Below are 27,251 nucleotides of genomic sequence, written 5' to 3'. Positions count from 1 at the left end.
GTAGATAGTTTAAACAGCAAGTCTCAAAGGAGTACTTTAATTTAAAGAGCTTATCTTCAGTGGAAACTATTTTATATGCCAATTTTTTCCCCCCTATAGTAATGAAAATGAAGCAAAAACTGGTTACTTTATGCCTGCCACGTTGGATACCTTACTGATTCAGATATGGATTAAACCCTTATCTGTTCAGTATCTATATTACTTGAATATTAGGTGGAAGTTGACTAGTATGACTCTCATTAAAGTTATTAGAAGATAACTGCTTTCTAATTATGATGTGATTATAGTTTCTGAATGATTCACCATGTACATGTGCCAGAATTTCTGGTTTACATCCAGGAGTGGATTTCAGGTGCAAGCTATAGGAGGGATGTTAAGGTGAGAGTTGAGGGAAAAAAGGGCCGAGTTTCAGGACTTGGAAAGCAGACAAGTGCTCTGAAACTGCTCTGAAAAGCTGCCATACCCGGGGATATCTGGAGTACATTCTGTCAGGCTTCTGCAGCATCTTAGGACAACTGGTATTGTGTTTAGAACAAAATACAAGATGCTGAGACTATCAGTAATATTGTTATTGGAACAAGCTTGGGGAACAGTGGTCCTTAACTCTGTACTAACAAAGTAACTTAAATAGTAACTGTGAGATAACATAATGCCCAAACAAGCCTGTGTAAATGACAGATAATCATGACTTCTCTTGAGGAAAGCCCTGCCTCTTTAATCTACTGTTGAGTGGCAGGGCAAAATTTAAAAACTGTTTTGTGGTACGCTTTTAAAATATGCATATAGTCCTAGAGTGAGAGACAACATACTGTCCTGGAGTACAAACTAGGAAAAAGAACCAAAACTAAGATTTGAAATAGGGAATTATTTTTCATTGCAAGTAGGAGATTAAAAATTAATTGCCTTGAATTGCATACTAGTTCCAGTGATATTTAACATATATATTAGAGAACTAGGAAGCCAGATGAGGAGTGGGGGAAAAATAATCTTGCAAAAGATTTAGGTACTTGAAAGGTGAAAAAGACTGATGAGCTTTAGGAAAACGTAACTGGATGAAAGGTAGTTCTTCAGTATCAAAAAGATCTTAAAATAAGTGTTTCCAAGTATTTTTTTTTTTTTTTTTTTAGTTTCAAATCTTTATGAGTTTTCCAGAGTAGATAAAGATCTGTATGTGGTAAATTTGGGTCTACTGATGTATGCTAGCAAGTACAATCAAAAAGTACAAACTTAAGATCCTGTAAATAAGCTGAAATTGCTGTAATAGTAGGAAATGTGCTGCCTAGAGGGGAAAAAGGAGTGATGATACAGCTCTCTTGTTAGCAAGATAATGCCTTTAGTTATAGGTAACATGATATTTGTGGATAAGAAGGATGGTCTCTGGCCTAGCAGTTGTAGAGATTCTGATGTACTTTTGATATGCCTTTTATCCCACATCAAATAATTCACAAGTAATTTGTGCTTTCTACAAACACAGCCTTGTTATTTAAAAGAGTCGATCTAACATATGGGCTGTCCACTTGCTTGGCTACTGGACTTACCTTCCGGACTTACTTACTCTTCTTCCAGCTTTCACCTTCCTCACTCCCACTTATGATCATTTGCTTTTCCTGCATTGTCTTGCTCTTCTGTTGCCTAAATCACAAGGGAACGTAATAACTGTCAAAGTGAGTAGTTAAACACGCCCTAACAGAGCGTTTCTTGCCCTGTTACCTGTCTCCAGGTCCAGCCAGCTATTTCCAAGTTAGAAGATGAAGTGGTGAACGAAGGAAGCATGGTAGCAATTTGCACAATGATTCCACCTTACCTAGGATCTGTAGGGTGAACTGAACACTGAGAAAAAGGGAGAAAGGAGGAGAGAAAATAAAAGAAGGAAAATACATATTTATTTAGTAGGTAACTTTCTCAAGTTTCTTTCAAGAGGCATGCAGGTCTGAATATAAGATGCAGATACACTTACAGGCTCAGTGTATCAGGAGTTACGATAGGGGGGCAGGAGAGCATCTTTTGTACAGATGGAGAAAACAACCATCTCAAATCCCTCAGTGGGGTGGCAGTTGGCAAAGAATAAATTTTTAATTTTTCTCTGTACTTGTCAACCAGTAATGTGTGTTTTTCTTTGCATTGCACTGATGACTAGAGAAGAGAAGTTCATTTGCAAGTTCTCTTGTGCAATGGACATTACATAGTTTTTTCTCATAAACAACAGAACTTTATTTAATGTGTGGCCTAATATGCGGAACATTCTTCTCTGGGTAGTACTGTAGTACTACGTATGAGGACAAAGCACACACACACAAAGCTCTTGTGCCCTGTTTTCCTTTCTACTTGTATCCATTTTACAAAGGGTCACTCCCCTGATTTCAGTACAATACTGTTGTCTTGCACTTTAGTAAGAGGGAAATTTTGTCCCTTTTCCAGTAAATAAATTGTTGTTAGTCTACTCCATGTTATCTTCATTAGTTGGATGACCCCTTCTGATGATAAACATCAACACATACATCTGTATATGTCTGGTTGGCTGAACACAGCTAGGTTTTAGTTCAACACTGCTGCAAAATGAGCAAAAAAGTGAATAAATCCGATATACTTCCTCGTATCTGTACATGCAAAAAAGCTTTTCTATACTTATGGCATCTATTTAACAATTTCATAATTATTAGGAACAAAATAGTAATTACACCACTCTTTCCTTGGCCATGGTGAAACACCTCCAGTTAAAAGAGTGCTTTGGAGGATAACAGATGTTTTATCTCTTGGCCTCTGACTTCAAAGGAAAACAGTTATCTGGGAGGTGGAAAAAAAAAGGCAGTAATCAATTGTACTGTCATATTTTGTGAGCATGGCAATTGCTGTCTCAGCTGCTTAATACAAAGCATCTGAGACTGCCTGTTTGGGCAGGCTTAAAACATTTCAAGTAATGGCAAGATGCTTGGAAGGAAACGTTAAAATTAATCAGTTTGTCGTTTTTAATTATTTTTTTTTTTTTTAACAAACTCCTTTCTACTGTTTATGACTTCTCGAAAGTAGAGACTAAACGCCTCTCACAGTGAATTTCAGAATACTGGCTTATCACACAAAAAGACTATTTGTTTCCAGCAGAGCGTTTAATTAAATGGGTCATAACAGGTAGATAAAAAAATCAAAACGTTGATGTAAAGCAGAGATGAGGGTTTTTTCCTCTTTATTTCAAGTTTTGGTAGGTGTCAGGTCACCTCTTTCCTATCCCAAAAATCTACAACAGCTTTTTATCCTTTCATATACTGTTATTCCTCTTTTCCGTGGAGATTTTTTCAAAGGCAAACTGAATATTCCAATATTTGAATGCTTATACTAAATGTGGAGAAAGAATATAATTCTCACTTAGTACAAGAGACAGTCGGTAGTCTAGGGTCAAATGCCCTTCTGAAATAAGAATAAGACACAAAATGGCAAGGGCTTAGTCTTGAACACTTGTCATTTTTCCATGGCAGATACAGGTTATTAGTTTCTAAATATTGAATTAAAATCAAGTGTGTTACTCTTATATTTTTCTACTGAAAGAAAGCTCAATGCTGTGTTTCTTCAAAATGACCAGGAAGAATATACAATTAACAAATAATAGCCACAAAGCCATTCATTCAATTGAAACTGTTAAATAGTAGAAAGAAAAAAATACTAATTTCAAGGTCCATTGGTAACCAGGAAAACAGCATTTGCTAAATCAGAAAGGAAAAAAATGGTATTAAAATATTTCATTACAGTACTTTTTAAAACTTTAAGAATAAAAGACTAAGAAGTTGATGTGTTAAGCTAATTCAAAATATTCTGTAAAAACACACATGCTGATACTTCATTTTTGTGTAACTGGATCACCCCAGTGTTGCAAATTCTTCTGTTCGCGTTATGTTTAGATGTGAACCTAGAAAAAAACCAGGATCGTTTTTCTCTACTTTTTCTACACTCGCTCATTAAATCAGCCTTTTCAAAAAAGGTTGAAGAACATACCCTGTCGAGGACTTTGTCTCCTTTGCTTCTCTTCTCACCTCATTCTGTTTTCCTTCCCCTTACCTCCTTCTTTGTGGTACCTGCATGAACAATATAGCGCCCACTTTGAGCCCCTGGGGATGCAGTACAAGACTCGGGTAGCTCAAACCTGGATCTCTACCCTGTGGCTGCCTCTTCTTCAGCCTGTCCGCCCTCCTCCATAGGCAACAGCAAGTGGAGATGACATAGCACTGCAGGAGCACAGCCACACATCGACCTCCTGGGGAAACCCGATGAGTTTGCTCCAGGCAAGCAGGTACTGGCCTAGGAGGCAAATTGGTGGGACCGTGAAGCGGGAGCCCACTTTTCTAGAATTTGGGGTGCACATATTTTACAGAGGGAAGAGGAGGTGGAGGGTTAGACTGCAATTCAGGTTGAAGCGTGGAGTTACATCATCAGGCATACGTGCAAACGGGGCAGTGGGAAGGGAGAGCGTACACGAGCACTGTGCTACCAGAGGAATACCAGAGGAATTTAGGGTAAACTGAATGGATGAAGAATTGCAGAACTTGTATTTTCATTGAAACATGTACAGCTGTGTGTTCAAGTTCTGGAGAATTTGGGAGAGAACTGAAAAGAAACAATTCTTTGCATATGGTTTAGACTGAGTCTTACTTCCGTGTGAAGGAGGCAGCTGGAAGGCATTGGCAGTCTTGCTTTAGGAAGAGGTCTGCTTTTTTTAGATAACTTTCGTGAGCCTTTTAGGCAAGTAGTTTTCTTTCCATCTTGTTTTACCGTGTCTGACCAGTTCACCCAGTCTAACTCCACTTCCTTCTCAGTCTTTCTAAACTCTGAGATTACTGGATGGGTAGGTGTACTGTCCAGATTATCCGTATGACTATAAAGAGGTGCAATTATTCATGTATTATGGTTTAAAGAATAGCATCACCATTTTTTTTTCCCTGACTTACTATTTCTATTTGATGTGGAGATAGTAATGCATTTTGGGAGAAGGGTAGATAAAAATCTGATCGGTTTAAGCATTGGCCATCACTCCAAGTAGCCATAAAATTGAAATGTTAATCAAACAAGTTATTAACATCGCTAGTTGGATACGTTCTGTGCATTTGGTACTGTAACTTCATTGTCTACACTAATTTTTAAACAATCAGCCTCAGTCCACCTGCCCTCTTTGGGTTTGTCTGTGTGACAAAGGCTTTAGTTCATGTTAGCAACATGATGAGGAAAACTCTCTCAGGACTCCTGGAAAATACTCCAGAGGGGCTCCTGAGCACTAAAACTCATGCCCTTCATCTTGACTGTATAGCTGACTGGGCCAGCTAGATTAGGCTAATGTAAATACGTCGAGATGTATTACGCCTAGCTCTTAATGCATCTCTGTAGCTGTGCCCTGTAATTGCAGCTGGTGTATGATAGATTCTTTGTTTGTGCTGTGCTTTATTCTTTTTATATTTGAATTCAAGGCAGGAGGCAGAAGTACATGTTTTCAGAATCAAATTTGAAAGCACTTCTAACAGATGTTGATAATTGTATGGTACTTTTGGCACTGCTAGAAGAAAGGATGAACACAGCTGGTTGAACTGTATTTACTGAAAATAAAATGCTGTGAAAAGTTCTGCTTATTTTAGAACAGTGATTAGGCTGAGACGATGCACAAGTATTTGAACAAAAAAACCACAACAACTGAAAGTTTGAGTGTCAATTGTAAAATACTATTTTGGAGTTCAGAAATAATCTAAATTGACTGCGAGTCATATGGCTTTATTTCTGGAACCTCACTGCTTTTGTCTTTCCTGACTTTTTCACCTCTGTATCTCCAGTTAATTTGTTATTCCAGAACTATTTGGAGCACAAAGATGACCTTCAATAATCCTCCCAAATGTATATATCTCATCCTTATGTAAAATTAATTATTGTCTGCTGTTTCAGTATCAGTGTCCCAATTTGAATAGATCCTTGTGGCATATCTCAGCCATATTTTTCTTTTGGAAAATAGTTTTGTGTTGTTCACTGATTTTCCTTTAGTTTCAGTCTGTTTCAGCTTTGAACTCATTAATATATGTATTGAACACCCGTCCTGTCTCAGATCCCTGAGGTACCCAACTCTTAACTTCACTCCACTTGAAGAAGCATCCATTAATTACCACTCTTTCTTTCCTATCACTTAGCTAATTTTTAATCCACAACAAGAATTTACCTCTTAGCCTATGGTTATTTTTTTTCCTTAATAGTTTCTTGTCAAAGATCTTATCATGGGCTTTTGTCAAACCAAGGAATTTATGTCTATCAAATCTCCTCCCATTCTCCCTGTTTCGCTAACTATCTCCAACAATTCAAATAAGGCAGAGGCGTTATTTTCCATTCAGGGAGGTCCAACTTTATCAATATGTATTATATAAATGCTCCATTGTTCTGATCTTAGTCGTACGCTATCAGCTACTCTACAGCTAAACGGAGACATCATGCTCACAATGTCCTTACTTTCTTTTTCTTAAAGTTTAACATTATGTTGATTTTGTTTGTTTAGGTTTGCTTTTTTGTTTGTTTGTTTGTTTTGTTTTTTTTCCTAAATATACAGATAGATAGATATCTGTGACAGCACCTTTCCTGCCTTTTTATTTAGATGTATTCTTTAACATTCATGAGTCTCTGCCTTCACAGTGGGCCAATCAAGTTAAAATCACAGCTGATTTTCTGTTTTTCCTAATGTTTCTTGAAAACACTTTTTAAATATTATTTTTTAAAATACTTTAATTATTAAACATATTTTAGGAATATCTATAGGATAAAAATATCCCTGACACCTTCTGTAGTGAAAATTAATGTAAAGACATTTCTTTGTAGTAAAGACACTCTCTCTGATGAGCACTGCTGCATTGTGCAGAGGACACGTGCACTCATCCTGCCCCCCTAATTCTGCTACCACTTATGCATTGTTATTATAAGTACAGTATGGTAGGAAAGGTGGAATTTACCAGATCAGGAAAGGATAGAGGACCTGTAGCCTGGCTGCTTTGTAGCACTCCCCGGGGCTACTTGGAGGCTTTGTGTAGCATGATGCTGCAGCATCTTCATGGCTACGTCACTCCCTTCCATGCTTACTGCATGGGCATCTGCCAACTTGGTCTTTATTTCCCTACAAGGCTTCAAATTATGCAGTAGTTTTTTACACTAACCATCAAATTTCCCATTGCAATATGTATTAGCTTCATTGCATTTCTTATTCTAGACTCTCAAGCAGTATTTCTGCATGCCTTTAAACACGGATCAAACCATTTCAGTTTAGGGAGGAGGGAAGCAACACTTGAATATTTCTTCTTTCTTCCCGGGAGTCAGCGAGGCTTGTTCAGAGTTTGTGAAGTGTTTCAGGGTCATAAATACAAAAACATTTTAGATTTCCAAAGTTCAGTTTACCATTGCTGACAAGTTAGTAAAAATATGGTGATACTCAAGTGTCTTACTGATGTTAAGTGAAGAAATGCTAGTAAAAAAAAATAAAATTAAAATCTACATCTCTATAACGCCCATTGTATATCTCTCTGTGAAACATTCAATCACAGATAAAAATTAGAAGCCCATATTTCTAGGTGATGGACTTATTACTTTAATTATTGAATGTCATACTCCTTGAAATGTCTCTCTGTTGTGCTAGAAGTTCCATAACAGCAAAGTTAGGAGACTCCATAGTCGGGTATCAGCTTTATCTTCATTTTCCACACCCTTTCCATCTGGGGAAGAATCCTTTCTAATTATTTCTTGTTTTCCAGATCACTCGTGGTCTTTACTCCCATGCTGAGTGGAGATTACACTCTCCTATTAGTCCTTTTAAGGTCCAAGCAATGCCAGCCATGCCATGTGTGAGCAATCTGCAGGCACCATTAGCACTGCTTGAGTAGCTCTTGATAACACTCGCTATGAAGTCAATTAAAGACGTCAGGAGGTGGGCTGGACTGCTTCTTTTAACTAACAACTCTCATTAGGGGGTGGAGGATAGGGAGCTTGAACAGGTGATTTTTAGTATTTTAAATACGAAAGGGCAAAAATACCCAGACTAGCTTTCTCCTTTGTTTGGCGTTCATTCTTTTCTCTTTCCTTCCTTTCCCTATTTCTAAAAAGAATCTTTGACAGATATGCCATGGTACAAAGTCTGAAAGAAGCAATAATTATAAATCTCAACAACAAAAAAAAATCTTGTCATGATTTGGGCTGAGTTGAGGACACTCTCCCTTTTATAGAAATTTTTAGGACTGTACAACTTGAGCAACTTCAGAGTTTATAAATATTCAGGAATATAAAGTTACTTACAGAATTAAGTAGAATGTGATGTAATTGTTCCTGTGTTTATATATAAGCTTCTAGCAGCTGTGAAACAGTGTGTTGCTAGGGAGTTCACCAGAGAAGCTGGTGTGTGGCCTTGAGCATATGTGTTTTCAGTGGCGATGCTAAATACCACTGGCAGTCAACGCCTAAGGTGTAAGAATAGGTGTTTCATAAAAGAAATGCAAAATATAGAATAAGGTACATATAAGCTGTAATAATTAAGAAATTCAAAACAGAAACACAGTTCACATTTTTGCATGTGTTTTGAAATAAAATCGGAGGCCAAATATTGTCACTCACCACTGAACCCTGTTTTACAACTATCGCACAGAAATATGAGGAAAAGAGAAATGTAATAATAGTTTTGTTTTTCATAGCAAGAGATCCAGTTTGATTCGTTCTGTTGTTTTGAGTTCTTTTACATGTGGGGTTTTTTTGTTTGTTTTCTTTCTGCTGTGTGTGATTTGTTTCATTATTACTTTAGAGATTTTCCAATGGGATATAGGAGCGCACAGTTGAGCTCCCCTCTTCCAAGGTTTTGCTTTGAGTAAAAACAGTGAAAGCCTGAGTCTTAAACTGGGTCGAGATATGCATTTCTGCTCTAGGAAACATTGTTGTGATTGAGATTAATTCCAAGCAGTCAATGGAAGGACTTCCAACATTTTTGAACAAATGTCCTTCCCTGGCATGGAGGTTATGTCACTCAAGTGTGTGGTGTAAAAATTAAAATAAAGCCTCAAAATCCCTATTAAAGTCTCCCATTTTCCTTATGTGACCCGCAAGGTGTTCAGGTATCCTTTCGAGGAATAAATTCGTTAGGCTAAAAGCCATCATCCTATTGGAAACACCGACATGTAGTATAACCTCAGCAGGGAGGCACTATGTAAGAATGCATTATACAGTGTTTTAACAGGAAAAATTTAATGTGTTTTGAAATGACCATTGTATCGTACTACAAGAGAGTACAAAACACCGCTTGTATCTGGCAGTTACTTTGCTACAAGTGAAAAAAATTATCTGAAATGGTTAGTTTAAATTCCTCAAGCATTTTCAGTTCGCAGCAGCACATCACTTGCGTTAAAGCTCCTGTTCTGTCCTGCTGGTGAGCGTATCTCCTCTCACTACAGCTTCTCTGTCCCCGCAGCAGCAGGAGGATGCGGTAAACGAAATGACTCAGGCAGCAAGAAAGCACTATTTCTCTGTGTTTCTCTTTTCGAAATTATTATATCAACTCTGAATTAAAATGGGATCAGTTTTGTTTGCTTATGTGTTCATAAAATTAACATAATAGAAGAGTTTCCACTTTTGAGGTTTGGATATGCACAGCCATGATTTTGCAAGCCTTGCACTGATACCAGTTGTGCTTACATGTTTCTGCTAAACATTGGATTTAATAGACTAGTCATCCCTCCCATATATAAAAATTGAAAACTGAGACTAGTACATTTTTTTACTTTTTTTACAGCCTTTGTTGCTGGTTGTTCAATTTACACAGTGCTTACGTAGGGAAAAACTAGTGAATATAATAGGTAATTACTTCCCTCCCCGCCCCCCTCAGTGTATCATCTATCTTCTTTTTTATATTTATGGTATCTCATTTAATTTTTCTTAGTCAATATAAGGAAATACAATGGAGGGGGATTTCAACATTAATACTTATTATGCCAGTTACTCAGTTTCGGAATTATTTATTTCCAGCCTTCTTGCTGAGTGCTTGAGAAAAATGACTTAACTTATCTGCTAGTGTGTGTAATAAAGATAAAATGAGAGATTGTTTACTTGGCCAAAAAGACACATTATTTGTTTTCTTTTGAGAGAGCTGAGAACGACATGTAAATTAGTGTAGAAAGAGCAATGTGCATCGCCATCGAAAGGGCTTGATTTCTTAAAGGATTATCAAAAGCAAATTTAGAAATATGAACGGACTTATTGTATCAAACAACAATTTTCAACCTACATGCTGATGTCTCACTGAATAACTGTCCTGGATTTATTTTTATAAATTTTGTTAAGATGTGCATTATAGAACTGTGATTTGGACCACTGTGCCAGAAACTATACAAAGTACATAAAGGAGATTGTAAAAAGCTATGAGACCAATTTATTTAAATATTGGGAAAAAAAGTGAGCAAAAGAAGTCTGATCATCCATTTACATCAGGGAACTGAGATCAGTTAACTGTCCAGACTTACCCAGGAAAACTATGGTTTCATTTTGTACCACAAGAATGCTGTCCTATTACATTTAAGTGGATTTTTTTTTTTTTTTTTTTTTTTTTGCTTATTTGAGGAGACAACAATTGTTGATTCATTCAGCAGCTGCTGAAAATGTTAAATCTGGTTAGAACTTCACTTTTTTTCCTCTATATTATGTTTGTTCTGGTCTGTTATTCTCTACTAACGGTATAGAAGTTGGAAGGCCACAGACCGCTTTTCTCTGTTGCTCCCCTGACACTGACATATCTAACCGGCTGCATCCATATTTAAGTTTGGTTGTCTCTCCAGCATGCTAGTCAACTTTCACAACTTTGAAAAATTCATATTGGGTGCATTGTGATACATATATGCTTAAAAAAGAGTATCGGTTTTATAGTAGTGAAAATAATATTTGAAAGCCATAGAAAAGAGCAGTGATTGGTATTAAATTAAAGGAATTTTAAATGTTATTACATTAAACAGTTCCTTGAATGACTCAAAGCTTTGAAGTGGAGTTTTTCCTGTCCAAGAGTTTAAACTTCATACCCTGGGAAGGTGTGTCAGCTTTTCTAGTAATCCTTCTTTGGCAGTTAAAATGAAAGTTATCAAAATATCTTCCACACTAATGTTATATGGCAAATAATAGACACTAGACACTCTTAGTGCTGTGGTTACTGAGAGGACATTACTTTTATCTTTAGCTTTTGACTGTTTTGTTAATACATTTTTATTTGATACTGCAGGGAGCTATATTGAAAATAAGCCTGGACCTTTTAACTTTCACATTGGATTTCTCTAAACCAGCACAGCAATTTATTCCAATTGAAATCGTTAAAATAAATGTGATCAGGCTTATATGTTAAGTTTAAATTTATTAATCACATACCTAACAGCAATAATATCCACCATTATAGTGCAGACAAATCCTGCTCCTGATGCACATACTTGGCCAGGGTTTTATTATTGGTGCTCTTAACCTTGCGCTGTCAGTGAAAAAGAAGAAGATGGTATGCAGTTAGCAGGACTGTGCAAGGTAAGTCCTTTTGCCTTAGAGCTAGGAAAATCCCTCTCAAGAGGAAAAGCAGAGAAGCAGGGGTGACTCTACAACACTGCTGTACACCAGCTTGAAGGCTTCTGCCTCGGAACGTGAGTTAGGGCGGATTCATAGTTACTGTGACATTCTCTAACGCCACGTCTAGGTCCCAGCTGACCTCTGCTCAGGTGTTGGATCACATGCAAGTGTATAGTAACAACAAATGATGAAAATTATAGCAAGGCCTTGCACTTGAAAGACCCCTGCAAAATTGCTGGCTGTCCCTGGTGTTGAAAAAATTATTGGAGGGATATTATATGACTTTGTTAAAAGGTCTGACTTGTGAAATATATTGGTGGCAATTTTAACTTATTCTTTTGAAACAGAAGTTTTCCAAGGGCTTAGACTGTTGCACCTTTGAATGTCAATGCAGGTATCACTGTTGCTCAAATCTGTAAACTGTATCAACATGAACGCTTCTCCCAATTGAAAAAAACAACAGGGAGTAAGCAATAACATAAAATTATTTTTAGAAAATGCATTTTTAATTACTGAACTGCTTAATTATTGAGCACTACTGAAAATATCCTGTGAACCTCATCACTATGCAAATGTATTCAGTTTTGGAAACAATTAAATGATAATAAAGCATTCTTTTTTCTTTTACAACATATTACTGTAATGAAGCTGTTTCCTCTCAGTGTGCATTTTAATGAGTTTTAAGTAACATTTTAATGAGCTCAACATTACCATAAACCCAAGGATTAGACAAAATTAAATTTACTGGGAAAAGGGAAGGGTTCATTAAGAGTTAATTATGTAGTTTAAGAAGAAATATAATTCATTTTATGATGTCCCATCAACCAAGAATCCAGCGGTAGATCTATACTTATTAATAGCTGTAGAAATACCATTATTATATTGACATAAAAACATGGGTTTGCACACTACTGCTCAGATTTCCAATGAAAGTTTCTGTATTGAAATCCCTAGGTCAACTTATTTCTTATCCAGCTCGTTATTACATCCGAGGAGAAAAAATACCAAGCTTTGTATTACTAGTTTGTAATTCCACCTACAATTTTTATAAACATCATGAACAGTGAAAGCAAAGTTTAATGGATTTACTGACATTGCCAGTCAGATCTGAAGGCAGGTTATGAATAAATGTCTTGGATTTATTATTTTAAAAAGGACTAGTAGAGATCTGAGTCCAAGCTGCAAGCACTACTGACATGCTCACGCTTGACAGTGGTCTGTTGAAAGTCTGCAGTCCAAGCTCCTGGACGTCCAGAAACTGCAGATGAATTCCCGTACTCTGTGCACACAGCAGCTCTGTGTTGGCTGCACTGTACATTCAGATGTACATTCAGATGCTCAGGCCCTGCACAATGTGGAGTTAAACTGCTTGTACTTGGTGAGTTCAGCTACACATTGGATTTGCTGCTTTGCATCTGCCAGTGTTGGCATTTCTGTTTAACCATTTGAAAAAGTCTGGAGGGTTCCAGCTTAGTGCCCTGAGATGTCTGGTTAGAAAAGAACAAGAAACAAATTTTAAAATCTTAAGCAAATTATTAGTTGCTCTGAATTAGTATAGCGTGCTCTCGTTGATATGATATCCCTGTGACCTGCTAGTTTTTTTTGTTAAGTATGCATTTTATTGATATCACAGCCTTTTAGTGGGTTGAAGGAAGCCTCCGAGGGGTTTAAATCTTTCATGAATTTCAGTAAAATTGAGTTGTTCTTCTGTATCCTGCTGTTGTGGGGGAGAGAGCATTCTAGCAAACGTCTGTTTGAGAGAGGAAAATCTTGACCTGTGGTCAGCGACTAGACCTGCTGGAGTTCCATCAGTCCTCAATGTGCCAGACCCAAAGGTGTGCCCTGAGAGTGGAAATTCTGGTTGCTGGGCTTCAGAATGCTAAGGTGGACCTGTAGACCTACACTAGAAGGATGATTCCTTAGAACAGATTTCAGGGTACTGGTGGCATTCAAAAAGGTAGTCTAATTAGTACCTTGGATTGAAGAGGTGCTCAAAAGGAAGTGCAAAGAGCTATTAAGCAGGTGATAAATTCTAGATATGACAGGAAGAAAGCGAAGTGCCACTGAATGTGTAATTAGGAGCCACATTGTACTAAACTTCCATTTGTTCAGCAGCAGAAAAGTTTCCATCTCTTCTGAGTTGTTTCCAGCTGATCCATCCGTTGCTAAGTAAAGAAGGAAGCCTCAATGAACAGAATTAAATTGTAAAAATCAAACACGTGCCAACTGTTGGCTGAGCATTGTTTAGTGCCCCATGTTTCCTCCCTCAGAACCTCACCTCTTTGTATGAATGTGGCAGCACAGGCAGGCATGTGGGAGTCTTCAGAGAGAAATGGAAAATGTTCTGCACCTACATCTGGAATTGTTCAGAAAAGGAGGAGCAGAGCTACAGAGGCCCTCCTCAAGGGAGAGTTTAATTCAATTTGCCTTAATTGAAGCTGCACAAGCAAACTAGAGAATGTTTCCAGTTCTCCTGTTCTCAGAGAAATCCCACAGCATGCACTGGTTATATGAGCTATTGTATTTTATATATTCCTTATTCTAAATATAGGGAGGTATAATACATAGTTTAACAATACATTTTCCTTGGTGGAAAATCTGGTTTAAGTAGTCCTATTCTCTCCTGGCCACTTACTTCCTCTGCTTGTAATAGCTTGTCATTCTCTCAGTTGCTTATAGATCTGGCCTGTGAACTGGGTCAGTGGAATGATCTGGGTTAAAAATCCTCCAAACAGGAGATTTTTTTCTTTTTCCTTTTTTCTTTTTTTTTTTCTAATTAACATGGAAGAAAATGTTTGTAGTGCTTGGCCTAAAATCTATCCCAGGTGAATATTGTGTCAGGCTAAAAATTCCCTCCATCCAATCTTGTCTAGTCTAATAATCTAATCCGCCTATTTCAATATTATACTTTGTCTGTCATATGGTGCTCGAATACTTTATCTTGTCAGGATAGCCTCTTGTTTCCTAAGGCAATTGAAGAATGATAGTAACTATATAAATGTACACAAATCAAATCTTTTGTGGGAGTTACCGACACAGATACTATGTGTCTAGTTAAACTCCATGCTGAAGAGGAGAGAAATGAATGACTTCAATGTGCCGAGAGGTTCCCGTTTAAAATAATACCTGTTTCAATATTTGGTTATTAAATGTGCCTGTGCTAGAGAAGATAGTAGTTTACGTACAAAAAGCCAAAGGAAGAGGAAAGATTGTAAAAATGACTTTATGTTCTAATTGTGGGATTAACAGAGGTTTTACAGACACTGAAGAGGAATGTGAGCGCTACAGCTGAAGAGCTGCTCCCGCTGTTGAATAACACACCCGTTAAGGGCTGTTTTACAGGCACCCCTCAGATTCTTTCTCCTCAATAGTTTGAGGTGAACGATGATTTGAGTTATGCTGTTTGCCCGTTTTCTCTTATTTTAAAGCCATCAGCAGACGCGTGGTTGTCCTGATTTTCTCTCGTACTGAACTGCCAGAGGAATATTCAGCACCAGGGGTTTAGAAGGATGTGTGGCACGTGGAGGATTTATTTTGTTCTTCCAGTGTTATTGTACTGTTCATTTTTCTATTATGCAAAATTAGTTGTACATGAAATAGCACTTTGTGAAAGTGGTGTTAGTTAGAAGAAAAGGATTGTTTCACCTTTACTGCAATTCGAAATATTATGCTACTGCATTTTCAACAGTATGCCTGGGAGCTGGTATAACCACTCAGCTGAAGGTCATTTTGAGTCTTCAGCAGAGCATAGCTTGACTGGAGGGTGAAGCTGGACACCCAGGTTCTGGTCTCCCTCTGGGTACTGAAACTCCTCTTTCAAAATTGTTGCTTCAGGCTGTTACGGTTGGTCTTTGCTCCTGTTTCTTTAATTTTTTTCTTTCCTCTTGCACAATGTAGTGAATAATAATGAGGGCAATGTGAACTCTTATATTCTTTTTCTTTTTTGAAAATAACTGGGAGTTATAGTTCATGTTGTATAGAAGTAATTCCTTACACTATTTGAGCAGATCAAAACTGCAAAAGATTTCCTGCAAATTGCACTATTCTTTTCTTTATTTTGCATGAAATGATGAATTTTTGGCTTCTTTTCCATGTTTAGACCATACAAAACTACTGTTTTATGTAGTTGTTTGTGGATTATTTCCTAGTTGGTAGCATTTTGACAGAACTCAAATGACTCTTTCTCCTAAGAGCATTTAATACAGGGTCTACATATCACATTGCTCCTTCATTTCTTTAGAGCTCTGGAAACATAAATTCATTTTGCAGAATGGTATGATGAAAAGTGACAGATAAATTATTTTGCGTTGTTTGAGATAATCCAGAAAAAATGTCATGTAAATTTTTGATAAATGGTTAAATCTGAATGGAACCTTTTATGAAGGAAGAATTCACTGGTGAAACTTGAAAAAAAAAACACAACACTTGAACACTGGAGGAAAACAATACTCTTCTTGTCCTCAGAGAAGGTGGAATTGGAGTTTTAAAGAACAACAACTTTGGACCATGCATCCTTGCTGTTTAAATTTATTCTAGAGTTTTAAAACAATATTGAAATAAAATAATATGCAATCATAAGTGGTAGAGAATATTTTTTTTGGGGAATTGCTGTAAATTCTTGACGAGGGGATGCCAAATATAACCAGAGCAGTGAGCACACATACTGGTGACTTGTAGCCTTCTGCTGTCCCACTCCCTGTATACACAGTTCTGCCTTCACACAGCTTGTGTTTTCCACTAGCTTCAAATGATGGGACATGTCTCAATGACAGCCATGCAAACACGTTTTATGCATTTCCAGTTTCCAGGCTCTATTTCCTGGGACAAATTCTAAAAAAAGTGAAAAGATTTGAGTCCTTCAGAAGATTAAGAATTAAATAAGGCACACTCAGGTCAGGTCCTGCAGGAAATGCCACTGCTGAGCCTGTATGCAATGACATGCCTGTTTATGGGACAGAGGACATGAGGCCGGCCAGACCTATAGAACAGACCTGTTTAAATGGCATCTGGCAAGCACCCCAAAATGGCATGAGGACAGTTTGTGGGATGGGAAGTGAGGTATTCAAGAAGCAGCAGACGGCTCCCACTGGTTCTGCGCACCAGCTGCGGATGCATCTCATGCTCCATATCTGATGAAGCGTGACTGCACAGTCCCCTTGCAATGGAGTTTTGAAAGCTTATTGAGAAATATGTGCCTTGCTATATCTGCTCAAATACCTCATTTTCAATCCTGACTTCTGAGGGGAACAACACAAAAGCCCTGACGAGAAACAATCCTGCTCACAAAAACTGAATAGATGATTTTTAGCTTATAATTAACAGATAAAGCTTGATAGAGACCAGGGTTAGGGGAGGAGGTGGGGATTGAAGGAGGAAAATTCCTATGTTGGGCAACAGCCTGTTTTGTTTGATGCCTTGCTTAATGTGGCTAAAGTATAGCAGTAATGTGGCAGTGACCTCCTGCCAAGATGGGAAAGCATCCCAGCTGTTGTGTATGTGTTGTGCATGTGTACACAAGAAGTTTATTAGAGGCTATTCACACTTCAGTGGAGCTCGGAGATTGCAGCCTGTATTATATTGGTTAAATGAAGCGTATAACATTCTATATTTCTCATACAAGAAATATTCATTCATTTGTATTCGTTTTCATAATACTCATCTGTTCTTATTCCTTTGTTTTACTAAGGGCACATGTAGGTTTTAGGTGTTTTGGCTGGGCTTGAACTGTGAGCCCAGGGGACTGAAGCAGTTAAAGTGGTTGCAGGAGAACCAGCTTCAGTCTGGAAGCAGAAAACATACAATTGCTCAGTGCTGTGTCAAACTCTAGGTAGCATTCGTTAGGGTGAGCATAGTGCTGTAGGTACCTGGCAGCGCTACTTTTGCACTCGCGACAGTAAACCTGTGTGCTCTTCTACTGTGGTTTCTGAGCTTACTAATTAAATCTGCACTTTCTGGAGAATCTCTGTGCTGGACTCTGTACAGTGCAGTTTCTGTGCGCTCTTCTGAAGCATTCAGTGAAAAGCTCCCAGCTGGATTTGGTTCATATATCTCTGATGGTAACGTTTGGGGTTTTTTTTGGATACCATTGCTTTTGAAAATTGGTTATGTATTTTTAATGCCTTTAATTTTGGGGAGGTTGTTGTGGTGTTGTTTGTTTTTTTTTGTGGGTTTGTTGTTTTGTTTTTGGTTGTTTTTTTTTTTTTAAATTTTGATTTTTAGAGCCTAGGAATGGCTTTTCTGTGGGACAGCAAATGTCTGTCTAGTCCAGTCTATCCTTTTTCTGACAGTAGCTTACGAGGGCTTCTAGAGGGTTGCGTCTTTTACCAAACACAGTCCTCCCTACTGCATTGCTGTGAGAGAAGCATAGTTTGATGTGATTTGAAAAGTCCTCTAGTACTTTTGGTGAAACTAGTCCCATATTCTTACTGCAAAGAAGACATGCTGTCATACAAGTGACAGTGAAAGTACACTACTTCAGTTGCAATGTGGTGTTTTTTGAAGCTGTTCTTGGTTCCACATCTGATATTCACATTAGTTGGGAAAAAAAAAATGCTTGCCCATGAATATGTAGTCCATTAAACGTGAAGAGCACATAAAAGCTAACATCAGACTTGAGTTTCAAGGATCATTAAATAACTATTCTAGTAAACTGGTAAATGTCTGATCCTTGTTAAATCTTAAGTCTTGCAACATATCATGCAGGTTTTTCAAAGTTCCTGGTCTGCAATTGTGGTACCAGTTCTTCTAGAAAGTCTGTGAACTTTAAAGCAAGTAATAGGTTTTCTAGTTTCAATGAAATAAAACTCTTGGTAACGTATCTCTTGTTAACATTAGCAATGTATGCAGAGCATTCATCAAGAGTGATGATGCTTTAAGAATAAGAAAAAAGAAATCTGCTCTGTATCCTAGAGAAAATGTTTCAACATATTACGTTGTATATCTTTAGATTTCTGAAATTACTTAAATGTGGTCTTCAGGATATTTGCATCCATAAAGAATACTTGGTTATGCTTATTGCTTCCCTTTGCCTTTCTTGACTGTCACAACACAGTGATGCTTTGAAGATTTATGGCAGATGGATAATGAGATTGCTGACTGTTAATGCAGCATTCAGAATTTGTTGGTGGAAGGAGGTGAGAGTTTAAAAAGGAGAGAAGGTTATTGGGGCTTCATTGCAATGGAGACAGGTGATAGAACTTTATTTTCAATCAGGAAGCTTAAACATAAATATGTTACATTCCAGATTAGAAAAATCTCCACTCTTCATGCTATCTAGTAGTCAAATAAAATCTTTTAGAGAAAACTATGGAGATGTCAGATTGCATTCAAGTAAGCACAATGAGTCACAAGAAAGGCAAGGACATTATACAATTTTTCAGTAGACGTATTCAGACTGTATTGCATACACTTAATTCAGCACAAATAGCAGGCTTTAAAAATCAGAAACAACTCATAAGCTAATGTCTGCAATAACTATCACTTGTATACCTGTGTAATTGTGTAAAAGGGAAAATAAATCGGCAGTGCCCTTAATTGGGTTAACAGTTGAAGAAAGATTTCAAAGTCTGGCTCTTGCAGTGTGTGCTGCAAATAAGAAAGGAAAAACCTATCTTCTTTCATGACTGTTGTGCAATCAACTGGTTGGGGTACACCGCTGAACGAAATTTAGAGGAGAGAAGAAAACTGGTCTCTCCCACTGACTCCATTTGGAATCTGTCTACTTACTTGTCAGTGTTGGTTCATGTGCCTGATTTCTAACACTGTAATTTTGTGTTCACTTGGTTTAATAGATTCTCTGTTTAGAAGCAAGGGTCTCCACTTTCACATTTAAACATTAATGTTCATCACAAAGTCCAAATTCTATAAATGTCTATATCTGTATGTATGAGCTGTTAGAAATTTTGGAGGATGTGTCAGAGTGGAGTGTTTTTCCATATTTTGGTCTTTGCTGAGGCCTGAGAATAAAGAGCAAGCTACCTTTCACTGTAAGTACTGAGTAGGTTACTGAGTTCAGAAGCACATGAAATACTGAATGAGAAAAAGAGATGAAGCCAAAAAAAGTTGTTGAATTTGCAAGGAAGAAGATTCTCCTTCTTTTGTTTCTTGATGCTGGTATCTCCCTGCTACTCTCTTCCTTACTTTGATTTCTAGGGACCCTACTAATCAAACAGTGTTGAAACTACTGAACTCTTTGAAAATACTCTGACGCCTCTGAAAATGAATCTCGTGGGTTTGAAGTCTCATTTTAAAGTAAAGTCTGAACATTTTAAGTCATGGTAAATTAGCTAGCATTCATGTCTCTTAGGTAATATCCATATGAGGAAATAGGCTAAGGTTGGGAAAAAGAACAGGAGGAAAAAAATGTATAGTTCCTTATCATCATCTTTTAAAAAAAGATGGCAGCTTTTTCCAGGCTGTACATATGCAGAAGGAGCTCAGGAACTCCCTAGGACTGTTGCCTAGGTTGTGATCTTTTTTTTTTTTTAATTTTCCTCACAAAAATGTGACAAAGGCAATTGTTGAAACAAAGAAGTAGGGCAGCAGCATCCTCAAACAAACTGTATTATTATTCTTCATGAGGAAGATTTTCTGTGACCCCTTGGTTTTTTTTGCGTCACCCCGTTTCAGCAGGTAGTGCCAGCTTGCTCAGGGACCATTTCAGTAGATCATACACATTAGCCAAGCTCTAAAATACCCCCCTGCACCATACACTGCCTAAACTATAATAATCCTTTAATCCGTCCACTGCATGACATCTGGGCAGTTATTTGACATAATAATTCACGTTGATTGTACATATCAGTACGTATCGGTGGAGAGAAGCGCCAAAGCAGTGGTGGAGAGATGAGGATTTAGGAAAACGCCCGTGGGGCAGTGCCTTGGATCAGGGGAGACCTACTCGTGTGTGCCACCGGTGTGGCTGTGTAAAATCTTTGTATGAGAATAGCGTTGTCCTGAGATAAGCACAAAACAGAATAGGAGGGGGAAGATAAACTACCAGGACCCAAGTTACAGAATCACATTAATATTTACTCGATATCTCTTTATACCCTTTAGTCAGCACGACAGATGTAGCTGTGTTTTAAGACATTATCGTTCATTGAAAGAGGCAAAAAAGATCGTCTCCCCTTCCCTCCCATCCCTGGTAATCTCAGATGTTCGCCGTGCGTGCCGGGGGGAGGAGGTGGAGAGCTGAGCGCTGGTGGGAGAAGAATGCAATTATCCCAAAGCCTCCTGACGGGCATCCACTTCTTACTTCCAGCTTAGCTGCTCTGACCACAGGCTGGGGGCTCGTGGGACATGGACCAGATTGAAAAAGTGGAAGCAGACAGATGGTTATTTGTAATCATCATGTAAATGTAAATCCTATAAAAATGTTTTCTTTCTAAGGGCCTGAAAGCTCTTGTAGTGGAAAGCAGGATTAAGGCATGGATATCTAGCCTAGAATAATTTTGACCCTACCACCTTCCCTCCTACCCCATAAACGTCGCGGCTTTATCTCCGCTTCCTTTAAATAAATCACTGGAGCCTCAATCGAGGAAATTAATTCGGTTTCCATGTAATTCTCTGAGTTTATGAGCATCAGTTCGACCGAGGCCTGGATTTGGGCTTAAGCTGGCAGGTGTTGGTGAGCAGTTGCCTTGGTAGCAAGGACTTCTTTTTTCTTCTTTCTCCCTTGCTCTGGCAGGTGCGTGGCCTGCGAGCGTTTGTCTCGACGCATCTCTTGCGAGATGCACTTTCCGTGACTGCGCTGCAGGTACCCGTAAACGGCCGTACAGGACTTTGCATGCCTTAAAGACCAACGTGACAGCTCACAGACATCTATCTTGTTTGAGCAGCATCAACTTGTGCACGCTACAAAGAGACCGATCAAACCTTAATTAACTTTTGTCCACAGCACCGTTGTGGGCTGCGTGTACGATTTAGCTGTCCCTTCCAGCTCTCCGGTCCCCCAGTGCCTTTCCAGAGAGCAAGGTGTAGCTGTGTCAGAAGCTTTTGCCCTTCTGAGGCTTTGCTTCTCAAAATGTGAGGGTGTTTGCACTGCTGTGGGGCTGGCAGAGGGGAGCGGCTCCCCCTGCATTGCCGTTGCTGCTGGTGGGGCTGACCCCTCCGGGGTCCTGCTCTCCGAGGAGATCAGCTGCACCGTGGTCTTAGCGTGGGCCGGTGAGGTGAGATACCGGAGATCTTTCTCTTTGGCATCCCATGTTAAATGTAGGGTAACACCCGTGCAAGTACAAAAGGAGCTGCGTATCTTGCATTAAAGCTGGAATAAAGTGAAAAAAGAACAGAGGATGAAGAAGAGGAGTCTGATGGCAGTGGTTTGCCGCTTGTCTTGAATTTTTAAAATGCTGGTATTCGTACTCTACCAAGAGGGCCCTGAGGAGGACTGGCTTCTCAAGTGAACAAAAGCCTCTTGCCAGTGTGTGCAGAGGGTAATCTGCCCAGGCTCACTAATACTTATTTGAAAGTACTCAGCAATTGTGGATAATCGGCTGAGGAATATTCTTGCTGCTCTCAACCATCTTTCTGTTTTCACAGACGATTGTGCCATTAGATATGGTGAATGCACTAAGCTGTGCTGCAACTTTTCCATTTACTGTGCTAATAAGTGTGAACTCAACTTCCAGTTGATGATCCTTTCTTCTGTGGCTTTCTGTGCCTCTGGAGGGGGACAGCTGAGCGCACCAGCTAGTGCTCCGGTCTCCTCCGCACGTACCCCTCCTCTTCCCTGCTCCTTCTCTCTGGGGATGATGTTTGGATGTGCTGGGGTGGCTGTGCTGATCAGATTAATGGCTGTGCTTTCGATCGTCACTATTATATTGCATTAAAAGCACTGAATCACAGAAATAGCAGCCCGTACCCTCTGCTCTTTACCTGTTTTTTCTCTCTGCTTTTATTCTTTCTCTTTTCCATCCTTTACCTGGCTTTTTGTTTTCACTCTCCCTAAACTTACAGTGTTCTTTCTCTTCCTCTCTGAGTTATTTTCTCTCTTTAATTTGTATTCCACACGTTTTTCTCTTATCTTTGTCTTTCTGTCCCAGCTTTATTTTTTCCCTATTTCATTTTTCGCCAACCATTTTTTGTTTTTCTCCAAAACACAGGATGCTTTAGATGGAAATAGTGAGATATATCTCTTCAAGATTCGCATATGTGCTGAGGTACAGAGCGAGATGAAGTAAACCCCGTAGCATCAATTTTGTCTTGCATTCAAGCCAGATTGGCAGTAAGACTTGGGTAAAGGAATGTGATAAAATCAAATCACCTCTTAGCCTCATATTCTGAGGCTGATTGGAACCTTACACAGTTGCTGGGATGATTCAGAGAAAGTTAATGTAATTTGCTGTGTATCACCCTAAGAAACTGTATTTGTCAGCTTCATATAGCAGTGTGAAATGTTCAAGGAAATACTTTCCTTAGTATAGCTGCCAGGAGGTAGGAGTCAGGAGTACAAAGTCATTATGTTGTGAGATCTGCTGATTTTCTGGGGATTTTCCACTAATGGATTTGCACTGAAGTTCTGTAATTATACTAAGAATCAAGCCAATAAAAATTAATATTTATTTTGTGTGCAATAATAGTGAAAGAAGTCAATGTTTATCCATTTTCCAGTTGTATGAAAGGGCATAGCTTTGACTAGAAGTATTTTTTTCTTCCTATGTATCATAGTGATCACAGAGACATATGAAGATGCTTCCTAAAATAGGTGATTTTGTAAGACTTTTTTTTCCTGGTTCTTTCCCTGAAATTGCTGTGGTATTAGCTCTCTTGGCTTTGCAAAATGTTGTAATGCTAAATATCCAGCAGCCCATGATCTTCAGCGTAGTGTTTCTGTGTTGTGCATTGCATAAGTTATTTCTTCCTTTTGATCTTGAAGCTCTATAAATTCCATTTCTGTCAATTTGGTTATTGTGAATCAAAAGTGTATGAGTGATTTGTATTAATCAGAAATATCTTGGAGTCGAGTCTTTTGTTATCTGTTGGAAAAAAAACTATCAACTGGGTGTGTCACCTAAGACGACTACGGGTTCTTGCCAGAGCTGCGTTTGTTGCCAACTGTGTCCTGTCACTTTTATTTTATGCTTCAAGAACAAGACCTAAATAATCACTCCATTTTGTGTTAGAAAAGGAATTAACTTCCAATTAATTCCCTCCTTCCTCTGGGATCTACCTGTGTATCCCAAAATGGGGAACAATAAAAGTTACTTCATGTCGTTTTGAGTGCCACAAATATACAGCCCACTCACCTCAGTCCATTCAGAGGCCAATTCTTGCATGTATTAATCATATTTTCTTCTGGCTTATTACAGAACAGAAAAATATTCCGTTCCAAATGTTAAAATGGGGCACATTTTATTAACATTGAAAGCAGTAAATTATCTCTGCTTATGAAATGAGACTGAGCAATTTCTGCTGAACTCTTCCTGACTTGCCCCTTCACTAGGATACAGTGTTTTCTAATTTCTCAGAGGGCCCTGGTTCCATTAAGGGCGAGAACTGTTTTAAAGCTGTAATGAAAGCCATACGTAGCTGAAATTCAAGGAGGTGAAATGCCCTAAATTCTATTTCAGAGCTCATCTAGAGCTATTTTCAGTTTTATGTTTATAAGAATGTCAATTAACCTAGAGACTAGGACACACATGGAAGAATAACGATGAAGTGAATATCATTTTAACACACTGAAGCCAGCTAGTTGGACGTAATCCTTCTTTATAGAAGCTTGATTTACATAAGAAGCTGGCCTGTGTTGCCTAGTTTAGTTCTCAAACAACTTGGTGATTTAAATGCCCTTTCCTTTCAATACTGTGGGACAGCACTGGTCAAAGTTGCAGAAATATTAAAACTAAAAAAATAAAAGGAAGAAAAAAACATGCTGGAAGCACACTACCATCAGCTTGATTTCTCTGACACCTTTCAGAACTTTGGCATGTATTTGGTGATAACGATAATAATAGTAATAATAACAATATCCTTAAAGTGTAACTGAAATTCGTTACCAGTTGTGTCACTTCTTTACCTAGCTTATACTGATGTTGGAGATCCAGGCAAGCCAGATATTCAGCATGCTATTTTCTGTTATGGAAAGAACTCAACATCAGACCTGCAATGCTACTTTAGGAAGTGACCCTATGAAGTTTTAAAAGAGTAATGGATGCTACAAGTATTTCTAATTTAAAGGTAGAGCAGAGTTCTTATCTGGAGAAAAAACAAGGGAAAAAAAACATGTATGTCAAATCACCTCCATTGGACAAAAGATCATGCCTCACCAACTTCTTTTATGAGATCTTTTATAGCAAATAAAAGATGCAAAATCATCACCTAATAATGGTTGAAATTTCTTTGTCTGTCTGATATCATATGTATCTGCCCGTATTCCCCCCACACACACACTCCCCCCTACAATGTCATCACTTCTAGTAATTTTTTTCTTTCTTTCCCTCATTTATTGCATTAGTGCTACGGGATGACTTCCGCCAAAACCCTACAGATGTTGTGGTGGCAGCTGGAGAGCCTGCCATCTTGGAGTGCCAGCCACCCCGCGGACACCCTGAGCCTACCATCTACTGGAAGAAAGATAAAGTCCGTATTGATGACAGGGAAGAGCGGATCAGTGTGAGTACAACTCAGGTGGTTGTCTATAGAGACAGGGCCTGCACCAAAGCCCCGCGGCTGAATGCAGCAGAACTTTACATTTTTATAGCATTTCCTGTAGAGACTTGTCATTACTCTTGGCAGTTTGCCTCTCTGAGCTTTCACAATGAGGAGGAATGTTGTTTATTCCTATAGGTTTGGGTCTCTAACTTGAACATCTTGAGGCTTGACTTGTGTAACCAGTGTAACGACGGTCCATTAGAGCTGTAGATTTGGTCATGTAAGGTGCTCTGTTAGATGGGGGACTCAGTGGATGTCTTTTACTGATTTGGCCTTATCTTTTCTAGCTCTCAGTTCACTGAAATGAGATCTCAGTTCAGTGAAACGAGAATATCAGACCTTATATCAGAGGTGTGTTAAAGATAAAATCAGTCATATCTATGAAGTACACAAATACTCCATGGGAAAAACCCAACAGTTTAGGATGATATTGGTAATGTTGTATTTAGCGTAGTAATTGGGATGTGTATTCTAAATGAAGGCTGAAGTTTACTCTAAAGAATGATTGTTCCTGAGTAGGAATGCGTGTGACTAACACTGGTTGAATCCTGTGACAGTTCATTCCAGGTACTGAATGAAAAAGGGTCCAGCAGAAATACCTCCCTTATAAAGTGATTAGAAATTATATCATGGTATGTGCAAGCAAGTGGGATAAATTAAGAGTGTGGGGACATATTTCATTCTAGTTTTTAAATGCTTGGCTTTTCACTATTAGTATTCCTTCAATAAAGTTTTATGTTGTATGTAATGATATGTAACTCATTCAGTGCTGACCTTGTTCAACATGGAAGTACTATCAAGAAGCCTGTTTGTTGCTTTGGATGCCTAAGGAAGTATTTCAAGCTAAACAATCTAAGTAGTTGCCATTTGTGGGCCAGACGGTTTCTACTAGGATCTCTTCAAGAGTAGAGGAAGAAAGAATGGCAGGGAACTGGTTATCGTTCCCTGTCTCTCAAGTTTCTTTGGCTATATTCCTAGCTTACTCCGAAGCACTCCATTGTCTAACTTCTGAGGTCTGTGACTTAACAAGTTGCAAATTTGTTACTTTTTTTTCTTTCAACTACCCTGCTCTTTCACTCTGTAAGCACTCTTTGTAGCCAGGAAAATGTTAAGTCTTATGGGAGTCAGGTGAATTCTCAGTTTGGGCTAGATTCAGTCTGTTTGCATCAAGGAAAGAGAAAATCTGTCTTATTCAGTGAACATGGAAACTGATGAGACACCAGTAAAATAAAATTAACTAAATAAAATGAAGTAAAATTGCCTTTGTCTTGAGAGAGATGTCAAGAGTGTTTTACATATCATCATGTAAGAAATACAAGTACTCTGCATTGCCAAAGAGGCAGCAAGAAACGTAACCTTTGAAATGTAAAGCGTCTAATGAAAACCAAAGAAAAATCTGAAATGCAGGTAAAATCAGTCAGTAGGATAAAATGTGTTCTAGAACAGCTTAAAGATATTTAAGTGTATATGATCATATTTTTTAAGCTATAAATTTACAAAAAAAACTTTTAAATCTCTTAGTCGTGGAACTTGCTGCCTGAGAAGGTAGCTTTTTTCTGTTATCATTTATTTGAAGTTTAAAAGATATTCTTTGTTTTGAAACAGATACGTGGTGGGAAGCTGATGATCTCCAATACAAGAAAAAGTGATGCCGGCATGTACACGTGTGTTGGAACAAACATGGTGGGAGAGCGAGACAGTGATCCGGCAGAGCTGACTGTCTTTGGTAAAGTGACTCAAGCTTTTGTTTCCTTTTCACTACAAATGTAATAGACTGGATTGACCTGGGTGACTCATCAAAATATGAGACAAAACAAGGTTAACAAAACACAATAGTACTACTTAAGCTACGTTTCACAGTTTCTAAAGAAGACCAGGTTTCAAACGCTGCAATTTATAATTATGGAGCTGTGGTGGCTCAACGTTTTCCTTCTAAGCACCTAGTTTCGATCTAATTGGAGATCCTTAGTGGTATACATACACTCAGGGGCAGTAATGCAGGACGTAATACTCTCCCTCACAAAATTGCC

General features: G+C 38.4%; 1 protein-coding gene across 1 annotated transcript in view; it reads left to right on the top strand.

Moving 5' to 3' along the window:
* The window catches only part of ROBO2 (roundabout guidance receptor 2), a 442,630-nt gene that overhangs the window by 298,660 nt on the left and 116,719 nt on the right, over window positions 1-27,251 (top strand). Inside the window, exons 3-4 of the mRNA XM_086631322.1 lie at window positions 25,025-25,182; window positions 26,827-26,947. Of these exons, the coding sequence (XP_086487448.1) occupies window positions 25,025-25,182; window positions 26,827-26,947 (279 nt within the window). The remainder of the gene's footprint in view (window positions 1-25,024; window positions 25,183-26,826; window positions 26,948-27,251) is intronic.

Source organism: Tauraco erythrolophus, chromosome 1, assembly GCF_009769465.1.
Source record: "Tauraco erythrolophus isolate bTauEry1 chromosome 1, bTauEry1.pri, whole genome shotgun sequence".
Classification (NCBI taxonomy): domain Eukaryota; kingdom Metazoa; phylum Chordata; class Aves; order Musophagiformes; family Musophagidae; genus Tauraco; species Tauraco erythrolophus.
The sequence above is the reverse complement of the archived record's forward strand: the minus strand, read 5'-3'. Positions and strand labels throughout refer to the sequence as shown.